General features: G+C 45.6%; 2 protein-coding genes and 1 long non-coding RNA gene across 16 annotated transcripts in view; 1 reads left to right on the top strand and 2 right to left on the bottom strand.

The window, feature by feature from the left end:
- The window catches only part of CSGALNACT2 (chondroitin sulfate N-acetylgalactosaminyltransferase 2), a 50912-nt gene extending 47120 nt beyond the window's left edge, over nt 1–3792 (bottom strand). For all 12 annotated transcript variants that reach the window (XR_006058086.2, XR_006058087.2, XM_060406406.1 and 9 more), the window contains exon 1: nt 3657–3792. The gene's annotated coding sequence lies outside the window, so the exon portion shown is untranslated. The remainder of the gene's footprint in view (nt 1–3656) is intronic.
- Nucleotides 3793–3884: 92 nt separating this feature from the next.
- Nucleotides 3885–15610, top strand: LOC132658623 (uncharacterized). Its single transcript, XR_009598487.1, has 2 exons — nt 3885–6683; nt 9962–15610. It is a non-coding gene; the product is annotated as an uncharacterized LOC132658623 (long non-coding RNA).
- Nucleotides 14133–20558, bottom strand: part of RET (ret proto-oncogene) — a 55863-nt gene continuing 49437 nt past the window's right edge. For 2 of the 3 annotated variants that reach the window (XM_027962134.3, XM_042241205.2), the window contains exons 17-20: nt 20333–20470; nt 19185–19284; nt 17563–17710; nt 14133–16228 (exon numbers count right to left, since the gene is read on the bottom strand). In XM_027962134.3, the coding sequence (XP_027817935.1) occupies nt 16071–16228; nt 17563–17710; nt 19185–19284; nt 20333–20470 (544 nt within the window). In that variant the 3' untranslated portion in view covers nt 14133–16070. Of the gene's footprint in view, nt 17711–19184; nt 19285–20332; nt 20471–20558 lie in introns of all 3 variants that reach the window. The other variant, XM_042241206.2, reaches the window with a different exon arrangement.

The raw sequence follows: 20558 nt of genomic DNA, 5'->3' as shown, positions 1-20558 counted from the left end.
ATAGTCAATTCTTATAATTTATTAAATAATCCATGCTCTTGACACTAATTTGAAATGCCACTTTAATCAAAGCAAAATTCCTACATATATGGAAGTCTATTTCTGGCCTCTAAATAAGGGGTTAGCAAACATTTTAGGTAAAGGGTCAAGCAGTAAATATCACAACCAGTCAACTCTGCCTCAGAGCACAAAGGCAGCCATAGAAAATGAGTAAATGAATGGCAGAGGTGTGTTCTAAAGGATGCTGAAATTTTAACTTCATATAATTTTCATGTTACAAACTATTCTTTTTTCCCCAAGCACTTAAAAATATAAAGGCCACTCTTAGGTCACAGATTGTAAGAAAGTAGGATCAAGTCTGGTGGACAACCAGACTTGGCAACCCATGCTCTAAACCCTTATGAATTTTTACATTCTTAAAAATGCTTTATATTTATAAAATTCCACAAAACAATACATGTAATAAAAAGGTTAAACACAATATAAAGGCATACAGTGACACCTATCCTTCTAACCCAGAGGCCGGGTTCCCTTCTCTAGTTTTTGTGTATTCTTCTAAATCCATTGACATTATTAAAATCTCAGCAGAAATAGTCTTATATGTGTATACACAACTTTCCACATGTGAATTCATCTTCAGGATAAATCCCTGGAAATGGAACTTTCCAGCTGGGACAAATTTCCATAAAGCATTCATTTCAAACAGTAATTGGTCAGTTATCTATAGCTTCTCCCTTACTCAGGATAAATGTTCCAACATGCTTTATCTATTATCCACCTTCCCAATTAACTTTAAAATCATGTCAAATATCTGTTTCAGATTACAGACTTAAAAACTATAAACACTGGCTTATGACTTCTTTTGCATTGCATTAACCTTCTTAGCTAGTTAGCAATGCCTTGGAGTAAAGAGATACATTTTACTGTTTTCTTTCATTACTGTTTCTTGAATTCCACACGTATTTTTCTTGGATTAATTTTTCATTTGATATAGTTCATCCTGAGACATTCCAAGTGGGTCTGGGTAAAAATGATTTTATTTTCTCACTACTTTGAATCAGAGTTTGGTGAGAAATAAGATTCTGAATTCAAAACATGTCCAGTGTGGTGGGGGTGGGTGGTGGGGCGAATGCTCAATGAGAGCTTTTCTGGGGGAGGAGCCACAACACAAGGCATGTGCAATCTTAGCTCCCCATCCAGGGATGGAACCCTTGCCACCTGCAGTGGAAGCCTGGAGTCTTAACCAATGGACCACCAGGGAAGTTCTTTTTCCAACACTCTATGTTTTAATATTCAAGAACTGACTGTGTATTTTCAGGCCAGCTGGTATATATTCAGTAGGCATGTGACTGTGCTGACTGTGCTCAGCTGCTCTGTCATGTCCGACTCTTTGCAACCCTATGGACTGTAGCCCACCAGGCTCCTCTATCCATGGGATTGTCCCAACAAGATTACTGGAGTGGACTGCCATTTCCTCCTCCGGGGACCTTCCCCACCCAGGGATCGTACACACATCTACTGCATATCCTGCACTGCAGGCAGATTCTTTACCACTGAGCCACTAGGGGAGCCATACCTTCCCAAATCTGGGCCTATTAATATTTATATTAAAGTTTTCTTCTTTTTCTTACATGAACTCCATTGTTTCAGGTCCAGTCCTTTGTGTTTTGTTCAGTCAGGGGTATCTTTTATGTGCTACCGTTTCCCACAAATGTTTAATCATCTTTATGGTCTGTTCCCATTATAAACGTATCACTATCTCAGCACGGGTGGAAACCACTGTACTCCTGTAGTAAATTCACAATTGTAACTAACCTTATAATTCAATTTTACATTTATACCCAGAACTTTGTGCAGTATGAGAACAATGTTAAGTGTTTGACTTGCAATTCATTTGACTCTTCAATCCATTTTTAGTCACCTTCTTTCGGTGTTTCATTTCCCCTAACAACCACTAACTTGAGTAACACAGTTCTTACCTAAGTGTTACACAACAAGTTTCAGGGACAAAACGGCACCACCTCTTATCCAACAGACTTAACTAAGGGACAGTTAAATAATGACAGTCATAGATGTGCAATCCAAGGAGTAAATAATATGGTAATAAATCACTTAAGTCTTTAAAATATTCATGGTTATGCTTTTTACCAATCTTTAATGTTACAAAAGTTAAGATAACAAACTGTACTTTTTAAAAAAGGAAGACTCCAGGATGGTTAAAAAGTAATTTTCCATCTACTTTATGATTTAGCCATTCCACAGCTGACACAGATGTTCACCAAGACATTTGTAAGAATGTTCATAGCAGTCTTCAAAATACACAATATAGAAAAACTAGAAACAAAAAGATCAACCAACAGAGTAGTCATATAATCATGCAATGGATTCTACACACAGTAAAAAAGAACTACTGATGCATGAAACATTATGGGTGAAACTCATCAGCAGTATGCAGAGTATACTGTGTGATTCCATTAATATAAAACCTCAACTAAACAAAACTAATAGATGACAGAAATCTGAATACTGATGGGGGGGTGGGCACAGGGGTATAACTGACTTAGAAGCAGCAGGGGGAAAACTCCTGGAATGATGGCAACGTTCCACAGGTATATAATATGATGTGGCTGGTGGCTGCAAAACTTAATACATACATAAAAGTTCACTGAGCTGTACAACTAAGATTCATGCACTTTATGACTTCATATATATTTTATACCTCAATCAAAAAGTTAAGAAAAAATGTAATTTCCAAACTGATGGACTAAAACTGTGTTTATGTAAAAATTCTCTGAGCCACAAATACTGGATATCCAAAGTCCTTTATACATTCTTTAAATCATAAGACAATTTAAAACAAACAGTATCAGAATAATACAAAACCAACGTTAACATTCTCAGTCATAAGATACTTGGGAGTGCTACTTCCACATTTGAAGTACTATTTTAATACAACATTAATTCCAGCAAAAATGAAGGTCCAGCTCCTGAGAACCATCAGTGATAGTTAAATATCCAGACATCACATATAAATCTGAAAAGCAGGCTGAAGGATAAAAGCTTAAGATTTACAATCAAATTTTCATTCTGCCAATAACATCATCATCAACAAAAGCCTCACTATGGCGTTTACCAATTATTCCTCTGCAAGTTGCTCTGGAATAGTATAATTTTCAAGATGAAGTCTGAAAATGCAAGAGGTTTCCCGTCCCTTGGTCTCCTCGGCCCCACTAATTGCTCCACAAATGTGCGTCTTTCAAAGGCGCCTAGCGTCTGGGAGAAAGCGAGGCTGCCGCCAGAGAATACTAATTTAACGCAATACAGAGGTAACAGCTGACTACAAAGTTTACCCACTGAGGGGAGCAGAGACAGTGGTGTACTGGTTTTTTAAAAAAGTGATAAAAATAAAACACGCAAACCAACGGTCTCTGGCAGCACTGTTCATAAAAAGACAAACCGCTCCGAAAAGCCGCAGCTTTTCCTGACACGGAGCCGACTCCGGAGGGCTTGTCCGTGCGGCGACCCCACGCGGACAGGACCCCCCGGAGAGCTCGTCCCTGAGGTGACCCGACCAGGAGCGAGACCCACAGTCCGGGACCCGCGCCCCCGCGCTCTGGAAGCTGCAGGCCGGTGAGCCAGGAGGGCTGGGTACTCACCGCGTTCACCCATCTGCTCACGGCGGCCGTTGCCCTGCCGCCAGCTCCCCAGCCGCAGGCACTACTGGGCGGCGCCCGGCTCTCTGAGGCCGCCGCCGCCTCACCTCCCACCCTCGGGGCGCGCCGCCGCGCCGCCAACCTCCACTTCCGGCGCGCGTGAGGAAATGGGGCCGCCGCAGCGGAGCGATCTCGCCACGCCCACGCCCGCCCCGGCCCCGCCCCCGCCCCATCCGCGCCGAGCTTGGCGAAGAAAGCGCAGTAGCATCCAGTACTGATTATAATCCATGATCTGTTACACATATGCCGGTGTGCGTGACCGCGTGTGTGGAGCTCAAGAAAACGATTTGTGGAGGCTGGGAGAGTGCGGGAGGCAGGAAACTGCTTTTGCCCGAGCAAGCGTCTACAAGGACGGGAGTACCACCAGCTTGGGCCGGACGGCTGGCTTTGCAAAAGGGAGGGACTCAGCAGAGGATGGCAGTGCTGATTCTGCCCAGGAACCCTGACTTGGGAGACCGAGGGGGCGATAAGTGCCTGCGTGGGAAGTGAGCTGAGGCCTGACAGGTCGTCAGAGGTGTCTGAGCAACCTCAGGAGTGCTGGGCTGCGTGTTTAGCCCCAGCGAAGAAGCCCTGGCTGCCAGTCACTCCATTTCTTTGGCCCTTAATTTCCTTCTATGTGAAAGGAGGGGATTGGGGTAGATTTTATGGAAAATGACTTCGAGATCTGACATTGCTTGACTTCAGTGGGTGCGGGGGGGGGAGAAAAGCCCTCCCTGAGATTCCCGCCGCTCAATTGCTGTTCCAGAGACATCCCCAAGGCACTTTGTCAGGCCCCAAGCTGAGCAGTAGAGGAGATACCGGGCGTCTGCCTTTGTCTGGGCAGCACATGACTGTGCTAAGAGAGCTTAGGTATCTTATCTGGGCTCTGCTTTCCCCATTTGGTTACCTTGGCAGCCTTCGTGGACTTAGCCTCTTCAAGCCCCAGTTTTCTCAACTATGTTATGGGGACAATAACACAGCATGTACTTCCTAAGATTGTTGAGGATTAAATGAAATTTTGTATTTGAAGTGTTTGGCACTGTGCCTAGCAGGTACGTGGTAGGCAGAGCTCATGGCTATCATGAAGTGCATTAGTTAGAACATAAGTCTGGGGTGAATGGGGGGGGTTGCCTCCTGTAGGAGCGGTGGTGTTCTGTGTGTTAGTCGCTCAGTCGTGTCCAGCTTTTTGCGATCCCATTGATTGGGGCCCACCAGGTTCCTCTGTCCATGAGGTTTTCCAGGTAAGAATACTGGAGTGGGTTGCCATTCCCTTCTCCAGGGGATCTTCCCAACCCAGGGATCGAACCCAGGTCTCCCATATTGCAGGCAGACTCTGCCACTAGGGAAGGTCACAGTAGGTGATGGTCTGAGGGGTTTCCTAATGACCGCTGTCTTTACTGGATGATGGTTGTTGGGATGTCTTTAAGCCGGATGATCTCCTTGGATATGTCCTGTGAGAAATCCCATGGGTAAGAGAGTCTGGAAGTCTACTTGTAAGCCAGGCTTGTAGAATATCCAGTCTCTACCCAACCTCAAGGTTTCATTCTGCTCTCATATCATTTCTGAACAAATGAAAACATTTACAGTTCTGACACCCTTTCCCCCTCAGCCTGACTCAAGAGTAAAGAATTCATCTAGTTATAGACTCCATGGGTCTCTAAGCTTCTGAAAATAAGGGTCATGTCTCTTGTCTCCCAGGACTTTGCACATCTCTCTGCTAAGTCACTTCAGTTGTGTCTGACTCTGTGCGACCCCATGGACTGCAGCCCACCAGGCTCCGCCATCCATGGGATTTTCCAGGCAAGAGTACTAGAGTGGGGTGCCATTGCCTTCTCCGACTTTGCACATAGTGGTCAATAAATATATATTGAATTGGTTAAAATAACACGTAATGATCCCTCTCTTTTCCAGAATCTCTACCATTTGACCAGCTTCTAGAGAAGATGACATGCCTGATTACATTTTCTGCCTGCCACAACTACACTTTGGTCTGGTTGCCTGGTTATGCTCTAGGGATAGTTTCTTGATACCTCTATGGAATAGGTTATGGTCTTCAGTTTACAACAGGGAAAACGCAAACTCAAGAGAAAGAAACTGTAGAGGCTCTCTCAGTGCAGGATCTGGCATGAAATCATAGCAGTGTGTCATTTCTTTAAAACTGTTCTTTGAATCCTCCATTAGAATTGTTTTAAAAATACAATTTAGGTTCTGCCATCAATGAATTTTAATTGTAAGCTTATTAACTGCCAAATCATACACTGCTAAGTCGCTTCAGTCGTGTTTGACTCTGTGCGACCCCATAGATGGTAGCCCACCAGGCTGGGACGCTCCAGGCAAGAATCCTGGAGTGGGTTGCCATTTCCTTCTCCAATGCATGAAAGTGAAAAGTGAAAATGAAGTCACTCAGTTGTGTCCAACTCTTAGCGACCCCATGGACTGCAGCCCACCAGGCTCCTCCATCCATGGGATTTTCCAGGCAAGAGTACTGGAGTGGAGTGCCATTGCCTTCTCTGAAATCATACACTAAATGTATATAATTTGAATTGAGAGAGAAGATAATGCATAATTCAAATTCTATGGTGGATAATAGGTGATATATTGGGGCTTATAAAATAAGTAGTTCCCTTGGGAAAAATACTAAAGCGCAGCTGTGGTATGATTAGTATCAGAAGGATGTAGTTTAAAGAACCCTAAAATCTCCCACCAATCTCTGAGAATTTTTTTTTAAACTATAAAGCTTTCCTCAGCCTGCTTCTGCACGTATGTGTGCGTGCTCAGTCATGTCCAATTCTGCAATTCCACGGACTATAGCCTGCCAGTTCCTCTAACCATGGGATTACCTCAGCAAGAATACTACAGTTTGTTGCTGTTTTCTCCTCCAAGGGATCTTCCTGACCCAGGGGTCGAACCTGCATCTCCAGCATTGGCAGGTGGATGCTTTACCACTGAGCCATCTGGGAAACCCAGCCTGCCTTTGAGTCTCTGCCGAAAGTAAGTGATGGGTCTGACCCCCTTTCTATGGCAAGCTCTGAATAAATAGCCTTTGCCTGTTTCATTGGGGCAGTCTTCATTTGGATCATTTTCCTGGTGGCCCCACCAAGATATGGTCTGCATCATAGCCTGCTTGTTGCCTCAGACTGCAGCCTTCAAGCAGATGTGGTACATGTGGCCTCCTTGTACCTTGCAGCTCTTCATTTGGGGTCTTACCTCTGCTCTCTTTATGTTAGATTCCTGGGCTATTTAGTTGCAGTTTGGTATTCAGGTTTTGTTGTTGATTCCCATTTGACTGCCATCTTTGATAGAAGCAGGTCATTCTTTTGCATCCTTTTTGCTGTCTTTTGTGTTTCTATTTTGTGTTGAACTGTCTAAAAGTGTTGTCTGTCAGATGGAGAGTTATGGTGCAGAACACAGGCAGAGCCTCCTCGACCTGTGAGTCTAGCGTTCACCCACTAGGCCAAACTTTATTACAGTTGTCAGTAAAACTTAATGGGGTTCTTCCATCTCAATTATGTGTCCTGAGAGACACAAGGTACACAAGCATGACATTCCTACCTCATGTTGCCGGCTCTCATCGTGTTCCCTAAGGAAACCTCCTGCTTCTTATATTGTTTCTTTGCAACACCAACCAGCTCTTGGGTCTATCTTTCTAAATGGCATAACTTCACCAAGGATGTTCTGGGCCTTCAGTGGCCACTCTGAGGAACATTGACTTTGAACAAGTTTGTTCATTTGAGAAATGCATTTGAAATAATGCACCAAAAAATAATGCGGAACAGAATCAACCTGCTTATGAGTAGAGGAGTCCTCTGGAATCTCACAAATAGTCCCCAGTACTCTGGTGTATATTTAGTATTGCATTATTTTTGGTGCATGCCCCAGATAAATACTGAAACCAAACCTGACACTCCATGGGCTCATAGTTCCACTGTTATGGGAAAATAATCAGAAGAGAACCTATTAAAGTTCATATAGATCCTACCAAACCATTGCTTAAACTTCTCCAATAACCCTTGAAACTGTAAGCATAGTAAGGGATCCTGCCATTATAATATGCCCACATTACAAGGACAGGTTTAAGACCACAGGACCATGAATAAAATTGTTACTCCTCACTTCTTAATTCAAATGCCATCCTGTTACTCCTCACTTAACTCAAATACCATACTTTCTGTAGTGAATCTTTGCTTAGCTTTTTCAGTATGCTTCTAGATCAAGACTCAATCAATTGCTTTCTTTGTGGTTGCATGGTAAAATATACGTAACATAAAATTCACAATTTTATCCATTTTAGAGTGCACAGTTCAGTGGCATTAAGTACATTCACGTCCTGATGCAACTATCACCAATATGTCTAGAATTTTTCATCACCTCCAAACTGAAGCACTAACTTGCCATTTTCCCTCCCCCCACCACTGGCAACCATTTGACTTTCTGTATCTAAGAATTTGACTGCTGTAAGTACTTCATGTAAGTGGAAAAATCTAGTGTTTGTCTCTTTGTGGTCTGTCTTATTTCACTTAGCATAACCTTTTCAAGCTTCATCCATGTTGTAGCACATGTCAGAATTTCATGCCTTTTTAAGGCTGAATAACAACAGTCAATACTTTTTCTGCCTTCATCTGGGAGGGAATATGTTATAGCAGTGAAACTTGAGGGCATCAATCCTCGGGTTCCTGTTTCACAACTAAGAAGTAATCTGGAATTCCACATAATTGGAAGGCTATCCCAATAGAGGACCTCAAACTGAGGCTTCTGAGACCCCCCAAAGTGGCTGATCTTCAGAAGCAGGGAGCTGACTCAAGACCTTTAGAACAAGCAGACAACCTAGGATAGTGTGCAAGATATAGAATAGTTCTCCCCAAGATGTTAGACCAAAACTCTAATTCTTGTATGTGTGTTTGTGTGTTTATTGGCTTGCTTATTCTTATTCTCATTTTCTGTAGATCTCTGGTTGTCATTTACCAATAATGACCCTTTCTCTCTCCTGTCTTTTCTCTTTATTACAATGGTTATGTCCGAACCTACTCATTCTAACGCCATTGATAGATTATCCCAAGAAGTAGCCACTGCCCTAGATCTTAAACTGACTGCTGAGTCTACCCTCCATCTCGAGACCCCGTGATGAAAACCACAAGGAAGCTATCATCTCATCAAAGGAGACAATAAGAATTACAGTTGATGGCAGCTCCATTTGCAGCAACATGGAAAACAACCTTAAACAAGTTCACCCGTGACTCTCCTTGTGTCCTGCTTTATCAGAAAAAAGAAAAAAAAAACACACAGTTATTACAATCTAGGTAATTGCCAGACCTTAGGTTTGAATTCCAGAGTGATAAGTCAAATATTTGCCACCTGTAAAAGACCAACAGCAATCCAAACATGTAGTGAGTACAACTCATATAAGCCCTGGTTCCAGCCTTCTGTTATGAGTAACTTCTTTCCTAGATCGCCATTGTCCCTACCAGAAATTACATCTTTTGTAATCAGGATGCCTGGTCCTGTTTGCTTTGGGCTTCCCTGGTGGCCCAGCGGTAAAGAATCCACCTGCAATGCAGGAGACACCAGAGATGCAGGTTAGATCCCTGGATCAGGAAGATCCCCTGGAGGAGAGTATGGCAACCCACTCGTTTTCTTGCCTGGAGAATCCCACAGACAGGGGAGCCTGGTAGGCTACAGTCCATAGAGTTGCAGAGTCAGACACGACTGAAGTGATATAGCAACATCTCATGCAAGTTAGGAATAATATTCTAAGACTTGTCTGTACACAGACTCTAAGTCTCTAAATGACCAAGGCTGAAAATTCTGAGTTTCAAAACAAAGCCAGCCTTGATTATGCAGCACTCAACCTGGGGGAATTTCTGTCTCATTGTTTATGTGAACAATTAGAGCAGTGTTCCATCAGTAGAAATCATGAATATAGGTTTGTAAGAAACTTATCACTAACTCTGGCAAAAGACATTAGCAGTACCGCCTCTTCCCCAGATGGAACACCGATCAGTCCCATCTTGTTGACACAAGTAGTGATGGACAGTTGCATTGCTCTAGACTACTTGTTGCTTAGACATGATCTGTGCCATTCCTAATACCCTACTTGTGTCATTGAAACAGGGAAGCTGGGACAGACAATACAATGCCTTCAGGCAAAGCTACTTCACTCTCTAATAAATTTGATCCTCATGGTCTATATGGGATTTGTGCTTGGCTTGGGTTGGGATTCTTCGTTCAATAAACCTTACAGGGTTTATTAACTGTTCTTGTTTTCATCCTAGTGTCATGATGCTGGTTCGTTGCGTCTACCTGGGACCCAAATGCTTCTGAACAGCCACTTTCTTGTCAGGTGATCAACATGATGATACAACAGGAAGGTAAGGGAAAATCAAGTCCAAACAACCATGGTGTATTACCTCACATTTGTTAGAATGACTCTTATGAAAAAAAAAAATCAATCAACAGGGACTTCCCTGGTGGTCCAGTGGTTAAGACTCCATGCTTCCAGAATGCAGGGGATATGGGATTCCACATACTCCCCTCAGCATGGCCAAATAAATACACATTGAAAGTAAATAAATAAATATAATCCATCCTTTAAAAAACAATACCTCACAATACAGTTAACCATGGAGATGACTGAACAATCAGCCTCTAAGTGGTGCAGGCCTGGATTTATAAACTTCCTTGTATTCATCAATTTTCAAGCAAAAAAATGACCAAATGAGAGGAACTGAGAGACTGAATATACAGACAGACAACGGCCAGCCCACGTATAACCAAAGAACTCCAACCCGTAACTTCTGCAGTAACCAGCCTAAAATGGTCAGGATTTGGTCAGTAACTGCCAGATTCCCTGTTTTGCCCCCGTTTCCAACTTGAATGCCCAAAGAAAGCCAAATATATTCTCCAAGTGAATCACCCAAGATGCTCATTCTAGTTACTTTAGTGCCTTCAGCCGCCTCATGCCAATAGCCTCCAATCACAGTATACCTGAAGCCTCCCCCACTATTTTTTTTTTCCTGTAAAGCTTTCTTCCTTCTCTGCTTGCCTTTGAGTCTTTGCCAAAAGCAAGAAGATGGTGGCCTCTTCCTTTGCAATAACAAGTGCAGAATAAATAAACCCTGCTCATTTTCTTTTGGGTGGTCTTATTTGTTTCTACAAAGCTATATAGATGATTTAACTCTTTTAAAAAAAGTACAATTTCCTGGGAATTCCATGGTGGCCCAGTCGTTATGACTCCATGCTTCTATTGCAGGGGGCATGGGTTCAATCCCTGGTTGGGGAATTAAGATATGCAAGCCACAACAGTGCAGACAAAAAACAATTCTATTTTTTGCCACACCACTTCTAATTTCTTTCAATGACTATCCTTTGAGAAACCGCAATCTTTCCCTCTTTTGTGTCATTCCTGACATTAAAAATTGTTTCCTATGGGCACTTCCCTGATGGTCCAGTGGCTAAGACGCCATGCTAAATAAACACATACATACATACATACATTTGTTTCCTGTAACCTTATCTTTCTTTTAATATGTTCATGAAGTCCTCCAACCCCTTTACCCTGGAGTTCTGAAAAATCCAAGAACTTTGGCTTCTCATGTCCTGTGGCCAGAGAGTCTCAAGGAAAATTTTCAAGCTTTTTAAAACTCCCAGAAAAAAAAGGTACAAAACATGGAGCAAGTCACGTGCTTTTGTTGAGAGGAGCTCCTCAGGGCAGAGGCTGTGACAAAGCATATATGGGCTCCCTGAAGTCCTTCAAAGTCCCTTGCCTCCGGTCACAAGAGGCAGCCTTATGTTCTTTTCTTCCGGGCTATGTGTGTGCCGTTGCTCAGCTGCGTCCAACTCTCTGCGCCCCCATAGACTGCAGCCTGCCAGGCTCCTCTGTCCATGGGATTTCCCAGGCAAGAATACTGGAGGGGGCTGCAATTTCCTGTTCCAAGAGATCTTCCCAGTCCAGGGATTGAAGCCCAGTCTCTCGTACCTTCTGCACTGGCAAGCGGATTCTTCACCACTGTGCTACCTAGGGCTGGACCCTTCCCAACCCACAGGAATGACTTTCCTCTAAGGGAAAATGAAAAGTGCAGAAAAGGACTGGACCACAGGTGAAAACCAAGTGCAGCCTGAAAGAGTACCATTGATAAAACTGACATAAATAAAAATCAGGATGTAAAAAATGAACTTTGCATTTTTATTCAAAAAACTCATGGTCTGCATGATAAATAGTCTCTGAAGTATCAAAAATTCTTTTTCTTGAAAAATGATTTTTTCCCCCATAGTTTTAGAATGTACTTACCTCACCTGCCCACACCAATTTTGAACTTGAACTGTGCAGTGTCATCTGAAAGGATGCAAGATCAAGGTCTCTCCTGGGGTGGTACAGAAGTCCTGGGTCACACTGATTGGGGTGGTCTCTGGTCGCAGCTCCCTCCATGTGCCTGGCCCAGTTCCTGTGACACTGATGTCGCTGAAGCTGACCCAGCAAGATGGCCTCCCTGTCACAGCTCCCCTGAGAGATCTCCATTCGCCAGGTCCTGTGACTTAGCACATTCCAGAAACATCTGCAAAAATATCTCATCACTTGACATAGCAATTGAAACCTGAGGTGCACAGATTAACCGAGATTTCTTTCAAGCATTCACATATGTGCCTCTTTAATTTCGGGAGTGAAGCTCATCCTCCCAGCTGTTAGCTAACACAGCCACCCATCCAGCCTCTTCTGCAGGCACAGCACCATACTCCACACTGAAAAACTCTCTACATACAGGTTCTGGTTTCTCCTGATCTCAGCCAAGAATTATTCATGTGAATCCCAGCTCCCTAAAGATGTGGGAAACTCTACAAAGTTCTTATAATTATTAAAAACAAAAAACAAAAAACTTTGGCTGTGCTGGGTGGCATGTGGGGATCTTAGTTCCCTGCCCAGGGATCGAACTCATAACCCCTGCCATGGAAGCATGGAGTCTGAACCACTGGACTGCCAGGGAAGTTCCTATAAAGTTCTAGTGAGCCTACCAAGGTTGTTGCTGTGGAGAAGGGATGGAGTGGGGCAGGGAACCTGAGTGTACGGTGCTTTCTGGATGTATAGGCCCACCCAGAAGGTAAGCACCATGTGCAAATTCACGCAGAACGGAGGGTGTGCCCCCACTGTGGCACACACCCTTCAGCCCCACTCTTACTGCATCTTTCCAGGGACACAGAGGTAAGGATTTCTTCTGTACTTTCTAGAATCACCCTAAATACCACCATCCAAATATCCCACATATAAACATGCTCAAAGGAGAAGAGGGAAATATCCACTCTTCTGCCTGGAAAAATGCTCTGTTTCTAGTGGGGGAAACTCTGCTTTCCCTTTTATGTTAAGTGTTTGTCCAAGACATTCTCAGACATTATGTTCAAATACCTGCTCAGTTGTTCAGTTGTGTCTGACTCTTTTGTGACCCCATGGCCTGTAGCCCACCAGGCTCCTCTGTCCATGGAATTTTCCAGGCAAGAATACTGGAACAGGTAACCATTCCCTCCTCCAGTATTCAACTCCATTTCTAGCCAAATAAGCTGACCTTGTGAGTAATCCTGTGTGGAGCTTGGTGAAGAATGTGCCTTTTCAGAAAAATAAACCACACATACACACAGACAATACTTATGGAAGCTTTCTCCTCTTGAAAAAGGAGTTTTTCGTATTTTAGTATTAGCTTTTTTCAACACGGGTTTCTAAACATTCAGAGGCAAATAACTGAGTCTAGAAATTATATTCATTTCCCATCCCTGAGGTCTAGATTGAAGGAGGCGCTGAGGGCCAGGAGCTCGAGCACTGTGGGCCTGGGGCAGCCCCTGGGTGACTCTCGCACCTGTGTGTACACGTGTGCACCCAAGGCCCTCTGTGTCCAGTGCACAATGTAACCGCAGATCAGACCTATGTTGCTAATAACTTGTGTTTCCCTACTGACCCACCAACTGCTCCTTGCCAGGTTTCTGAGGAGCTCATAGCATTCCTGCATAACCCAACAGGAAGTCATAAACAGAAGCATTTAGTATTTTAGATTTCATAGTGGTTCAGGGCAAAGTTTTTCCTCCAGCAGCCCTTCAGTCATGACAATGCATTTTACAGTCTCTCTCACAACTGTCCAACTCCAGCTTCAAGAAGCAAACAGCAAATTGCTAGAGAAGAGCAAATACCTGAACTTGACATTGGCTGCTGCTGTTTTAGGGAAGGAATCCTCTGAGTGGCAGAACAAGCTTAGTTTTCACAGTTACTATTAATGTGGCTGTTCGTGTACATATCATACAAGGTAAGTCAACAACATCACCAAGAGGCCCCACAGTCCTTCGATCAGTCTCACTTCCCCAGTGGTCACCACAATAGATCCCCTTGTGACATCTTACTCCTGATATGGAAACTTTAAAATCAGAAACCTAATGTTTCCAACCAGAAAGTTAACAAGAGAAAAGAAGTTTACACATCGTACAATACACGATTTTATTTACATAACTGAAATGATTTTCTTAGTCACCTTGACTACAAAAGCAAATTGACACGGGATGATTTAATAACCTTTCATAAATAGATTTAACAAATTTTAAAACAGATTGTTACTTAATACTCAGTAATCCTTAAATACTTAGTAACTTCTGTGTATATGCATATGAAAATTGTCTGAATAGACTAACAAGTGTGAATACCTGGATAACTCAGGAACAGACAATTAGGTTATGAGTCAAGGGTTAACTCCCCACCACTGGGTCAGCCAGTTAGACTTGGAGTTCTCCCTCTGCTGAGAACAAACCCGCTACAGCCTCTTCACACTGAGTAGGCATTTTTAATAACTTGAGAAAGTTTCTCCCTATTTCTGCATTTAACAAGACTATCATTAAGCACATCTGAAACCCACAAGTTTACTACCATGACTAGGTATCTGTAAAAGAACTTATCACAGTGTGTCTGAACAATGGCCCAAACTAAAGCCATGTCGCATCTGCAGTTAAGTGTTTTTCCAGTGCTCTCCCTGGGGGTGTGCACACACACACACACACACACACACACACACACGGCTCCTCCACATAACTCATCCAAGCCTTCTTGGCCACAAAAATGCCATAATTTTACCACTTTACCACTTTGGTGAAATGGCTGTAAAATCCAGCATTTTCATGAGACATCGTTAAGTTCTTTCACAGTGCTTTAAGTTTAAAGACCAGGCAGTGTTTTGGTAACTGACCCTCTCCTGCAAAGTGACAGCATTGGGACAGAAAGAAGAGCCCCCGGGACTTCCCGAAAGCCACCCCCGCAGGATGGGAGGAGTGCTGAGTGTCTGTGACCACAAACAAGCAGTGAAGAATGACAAGAAGCTTGTGAGTCATGGTCAGAACCTAAAAACAAAAATGTCTTGCCATAGCAGCATTACGTTACAAACACAGGAAGAGTGGACACGTACCTTTTCACACAAGCTCTATAAGAGCCAAAACCCTGTCGTTTCCCATCAGAATTGTCATCAGAGGTGTCACAGTCCTTGGTCACTTGTCGACCCTACTTCTAACCGAACTAGCTGAGACTGAGCCCAAGTCCCAACCACGAACGTGTGAGATGAGCCTCTGCCACTTTGGGGCACTGGATGGGTGGGTACTGAAGGCTGTGGTTGGGGAGGCTGGGGAGTTCGCGGCAGCCAAGTCTCTGTGGTCAGAATCCTTGGAGATGAGTCCACTCCACTCCAAGGCCCCCTCCTCCATACACTTTCCATCACAGGGGTGTGATCTCTCAGCCAGGTGGACAAATGTGTCCTAAAAGCCCCCTCCCCTCACACCACCTACCTACATACTAAATGTGGCATCAAGCCTCTCCGTTGTGCTAAACCTAAGGATTATTTTAATCATAAGAATCAAATGTCTTCCTAAGAAAAGGTTACATGATTAAAAAAAAAAAAAAAACACAACAGGATATTGAAGGTTGTGGCGAGACCTGTCCAGAAAGTCCCCTCTTCCCCTCCAGCCCTGGTCAGGCTCTGACATCCCTATGCGGCCTGGCCGGGCTCTTGTTCTGAACAAGGACAGGTCGTCTGGGCCAGGGTTTTTTTCCCCTGCTGCCTTTTTTGGTGTGTGTGCTTCATGTTTAAATCATGTGGCCTTGTTTGGAGGCAACCAGAAAAAAATCAAACAGTTCAGGTAGTGAGTGAGGGGCCCATACATGTGAGCGCAGAGTGCGTGGTGCCCACGGATGCACCGGCTGGGCGCTGCCGAGGGCTGAAGAAGGAGGAACACCTACACCGTCCAGCGCGCTACATCTGCTGGGTGGCAAGACCGCCAGCCAGTGTGAAATGTGCAAGTAGGGGCCGGCAGACCTTCTGTTCTCAGCATGTTTCTTCCCCTCGCGAGTCCATTACTTTTCACAAAGAAATGTTAACTATCAAATGCGTCCATTAATTGTGCCGCTGAGGGTGAAACCATCCAGTTAGCATATACACTATCATTTGCATATCTTGGACACCCAATGTTGGTGCCAGCGGCTCTCGTGAGTGGTACAGGACTCTCTTCAGGCCAGTTCGGGTCTGACATGCCTAAAAATGAAAACAGATCATTTGTTCTGCGCTGAAGAACCCAAACTTCATGTGCAGACAGTAAGGCCTTGGCAAAACTCCCTTTGAGGTTCAAACCAAACTTCTGGTTTCTGGGCCAACTGCCTGCAGGGTTTCATGCTCCAGGTTTCCAAAACATGGGTAATGTTTGGGGGAAGGGGGGAACATCACATGTTCTCTTGGTAACTGTAGCTTACCAGAAACTACCAATTTTGACTTTTGTAAGCTTCAGACTCTCAAATCTGATCAATCTCTGGTGACCTGTTTAACTCTTTCTGTAAGACAGCATAAAGCATCAGAACCTTGCGGTACTGCCTGGCTTACTGCAGCAGGAAGCTTCTATAAAAAGTGCTCTCACGTAAAGGAGCCTACTTGTCTTCCATCCCAGCCTACTACAGAGGAGAGGATCTTCCAAATCAAGGGTGCACGCAGCCCAGTCCCACAGCGTCGACGGGACAAATGGCAAGGAACACTAGCCAGCAAGGAATCAATGACCCAGGAGGCATGCAAAAGGAACAACCTCGGCTGAAAAAAGCTTGAGACTCCAAGATTTCAAAACACTCCATGATGAAGTTAGCAAACAGGAAAAAAATTTCAAGTATTGAAGACAGAAGAAGGAGTTTTGGCAAGAACCGTATTTACTGTCCATCGCAAGACCACAGCACCACAGACTACGTTCTTTCAAAAAGCATTTTGCTCCAGCTTTTAGCACTGACTTCATAAGTGACAACTGTCATGACAGTGTGTGATACAAAGGATGTGAAAACAGTAGTCTGTGTGTGTCCCCCCTGCTCCCCCCGCCAATGGTGGTCCCCAGCACCGGGTGACCTCCAAGCCCCCCACCCCCACTCACCCAGACAGAGCCTGGGGGGATGCTGGCTGTGTTCTCAGTGCAGGCAGGGTAGTGCTGGTTCCGCCTTTCTAGATTAAATGCCTCCCCAGGTCAGGAACATGTACCCCAGTAGTTAAATTAGAAGTACCATGACTAAATCCCCACCCCGGAAATGACTGAGTCATCATTTCTCAATAGCCCCTGAGAGTTCTGCCCCACCCTCTCCTCTATCATCTTAAGCTGCTGGGCAATGTGGTCATCACACATATTTTCACATCCTTTAAAAAAAACATAGTTGTTAAAAAAAAAAAATGCCTGAATGTAAACGGATGCAAAGTCAGACATTTACAAACAAAAAGGTTCAGAGCAGACTTTGGTTTCATTCAAACCAGAAATACTCTTAAAAAGCATTACAGAGAGTAAGGACAGTGCAGAGAGCAGGAACAACGTGGCTAGAATCTAGTAAATGCATGTGAAATTCTACCATAGAGTTTGTTTTCAATCCACGTGGAGGGGAGGGTGCGAGGGAGGGGAGCGTTATTACAGTCCACCAGGGGCGTCTCCTCCTCCGACAGGCCGTCGTCATACAGCAGGGAGTCGGATGGGGTGGACGCGGCCAGGTCCAAGTAGTCCTGGAAGGGAGAGAGAGCTGGTCACCCCTGGAGCGGGCCACTGCTGGACACGCCCACCCCACCCCTCACCCACGCCCTGCCTGAGAGCAGAAGCCCCAGCTGAGTCCCATCTTGCACCTATCAACCTCTCACGAGATCTGAGCCCCTGGCCAGGGTTGCCAGCGCTGAGTTCCCTCAGCCTCTGCCTCGTCCAGCCCTGCTCTGTAGTTCTCATTGCAGAGAATCACCTCCTTGGAGGCAGAAAGGTATTCATTCATTGTCCTGGTCCTCTCTCTGCAGCGCTGGGGGCACCAGCCCCAGCACAGGAGAACAGGCCTGTTTATAAAACCTGAGACTCTGGGATTGCAGCCCCGTGACTCATGTGGGAAGGCCAAGACACATTCCCCATCTGCTCCACACTTTCCGGCTTCCCTCCAGGCACTCCTGCTATCTCCAACATCAAGTCAGGACCAAGAAATCTGAGTCATCGGTGTGAGTTTTGCACAAGATGCTGCTAGAGGGTTCAGCTCCCAAGCAGGATGATTTGTGAGGACCAGCTACTTCCCACTGCTCTGGATAAAGGTGTCAAGAATGCTTTCAGTGTGTTTCTGGCTGGTTCTCAGCACTGTTCTAGGAAAGCTGTCTGTAGGCATCAGCTATTACCTCTGTTTAGGGTGAATCATAGGATTTGCCCAAACGATACACTGAGTTTGGGTTTTATTTCAAGGGGCCCAGTCCATATATCTTGCTTTCCATGTCTGGAGAAATGACAACTTTTAGTAACTGTGTTAATATAAGGATGAAACCACCAGAGGGCAAGCAAGGTCTGTGTCTATTTTCTTTACTTGCATCCCCAGCATGTAAGGCAGAATACGGGAGGCAGCCCATTGCCCAATCAATATTAGTGGAAACTGTGTTGACTTCCTCCATCACATAGAGCTGTAAACTGGAGGCACACAGATACGTTGGTTGGCCCACACTGAGCTTTTGGAAATTGCTATAAAAACTGGGAAACATAAACGTCCCTGAAAATTCAAAAGCCCTGGCATGCTGGCACTCATATTCCTACAGGTTACATGTGTCTATGGTGAGAGGTCCTTCAGAGGCAGCTGGTGGGCTGCTATTTGTCACAGTTTCCACTGCTCCCTTCACTTTCCACCTCTAGCCAGACCCTTCATAGAATCTGAATTTAGGACACATTCATTCCAACTCTACTTTTTCAAGCTCCATTATTGAAAATAATTTTGTTTGGCTTTGGAATATCTTCTTTCCACCCCTGTCTGTGGAGGGCTCTTCCTAAGTGTCAAGGTAAAAATCCTGGAGGTCCAAGAGGCCTGGATTAAGGATAAAGGCTCATGCCCACCCCACCCCCCACCCCCGCACCTGGAGACGACAGGACTATCTCACTCTGCACAGCCGCACTCTGCCTTTGCACTGGGAATTCCACAAACCAGGGTGAGGGAGGTGGCACCAGGGATTGGCTCTGGGTACTCACTCTGCTCTTAACCATCATCTTATCCAGGTCTTTGCTGATGTCGGCAAACACTGGCCTCTTGTCTGGTTCCTGCTTCCAGCACTGCAGCATCAGACTGTACCTGGTGGGACAAACAGGTGGGTGATGGCAATCCAGCAAGGACTGCCCAGTCACAACCACCACACGCAGTACAGTGCGCCCTGGGCGCCAGAGGCTCTGTTCCCAAACCCCGAGGCTGTTCCTGTGTCACTGACATCCTCCTCTGAGCTGGGCCAGGGTATGATGGGTCAGCAGAGGCTCAGTGTCTGGCGCTGTGGTCCAGCCATGCTCACTATGGCAGCTAACGCAGAAATGAGTCCTTCACACTCTTACGAAGGATGAACTGGGTATGAACACAAACACCTGCCAAGCACTCTGTCTTGCACCTCCCTCTTCCCCTGGGGCTCTGGCAGGACTGCAGGGGCCACCCTGTGGGTGAGTGCTGGGCCTGTGCCTGCCAGTCCAGGGTGCCCAGGGAAGCAGCGCCTACTCACCCTTACACTCCCACGGCCCTGAGCCAGGCACATGGCAGGTACATGACAGACCTTGTAAAATGAATGGACCAGTGTTTTTGCCCATGGACGACCCACTCTCATATGTGCTCAACCTGTCCTCCAAGGATCATCTGATGGAACCACCATTTGATGAGAAGATTCTGGTGCCCTCGAGCTGAAGTCCAGGGGCCACCTGCCTGCTCTTGGCCTGCCTTGGTGTCTCCGCTTGGGTGCTCCCCTACATGCACCCCTGGAGCCATTCTGAATTACCTGCCCCTCCCCAAGCACCCTGGGATAGGTCTTCAGCCTTGGACTGAGCCTGCTCCCTCAGTCTGAAGCACCCCCTCATCCTTCCACCGCCTCTCCTGGGGTCCTGCTCCCCCTCAGACTTCTAAGTCCCCCCAGGAGGCCCACCCAGCCCCCAGTGGAATCTGGGTCCCCAGCATCTGCCATCATGCCCAAGAGTGGTTCTCTGTCATCTGTGCCTTTGTCTCAGCCTGTCGCTTCCAGCTGCCCAGTTCGCCTGGGGCTGGCACCCACGGCTGCCCAGCAGCGGGAAAGGATGAGTGCACCCCACCCTGCCAAAGCCCGGAGTATCAGTGTCTCGGGAGGCTGGACCAGAGAAAGCATGCTCACATCTCCTCGCTGCAGTTGTCCGGCCTCTCCATCCGGTAGCCTGTCTTCAGAAGGTTGAAGAGCCGCTCTGGAGGAATCCCAGGGTAGGGGTTGCCGCCCAGGGTCACAATCTCCCACAGCAGGACGCCGAAGGACCACCTGTGGAACCAGAGGGCCAATGAGGGGCTGCACTGGGTCTGCGGCACCCTCAGCACCCCAGATATCATTCCCCTGAGCAGCAACAGGA

The sequence above is a fragment of the Ovis aries genome, chromosome 25 (assembly GCF_016772045.2).
Source record: "Ovis aries strain OAR_USU_Benz2616 breed Rambouillet chromosome 25, ARS-UI_Ramb_v3.0, whole genome shotgun sequence".
NCBI classification, from domain to species: Eukaryota; Metazoa; Chordata; class Mammalia; order Artiodactyla; family Bovidae; genus Ovis; species Ovis aries.
This window is presented reverse-complemented; position numbering and strand designations above follow the sequence as displayed.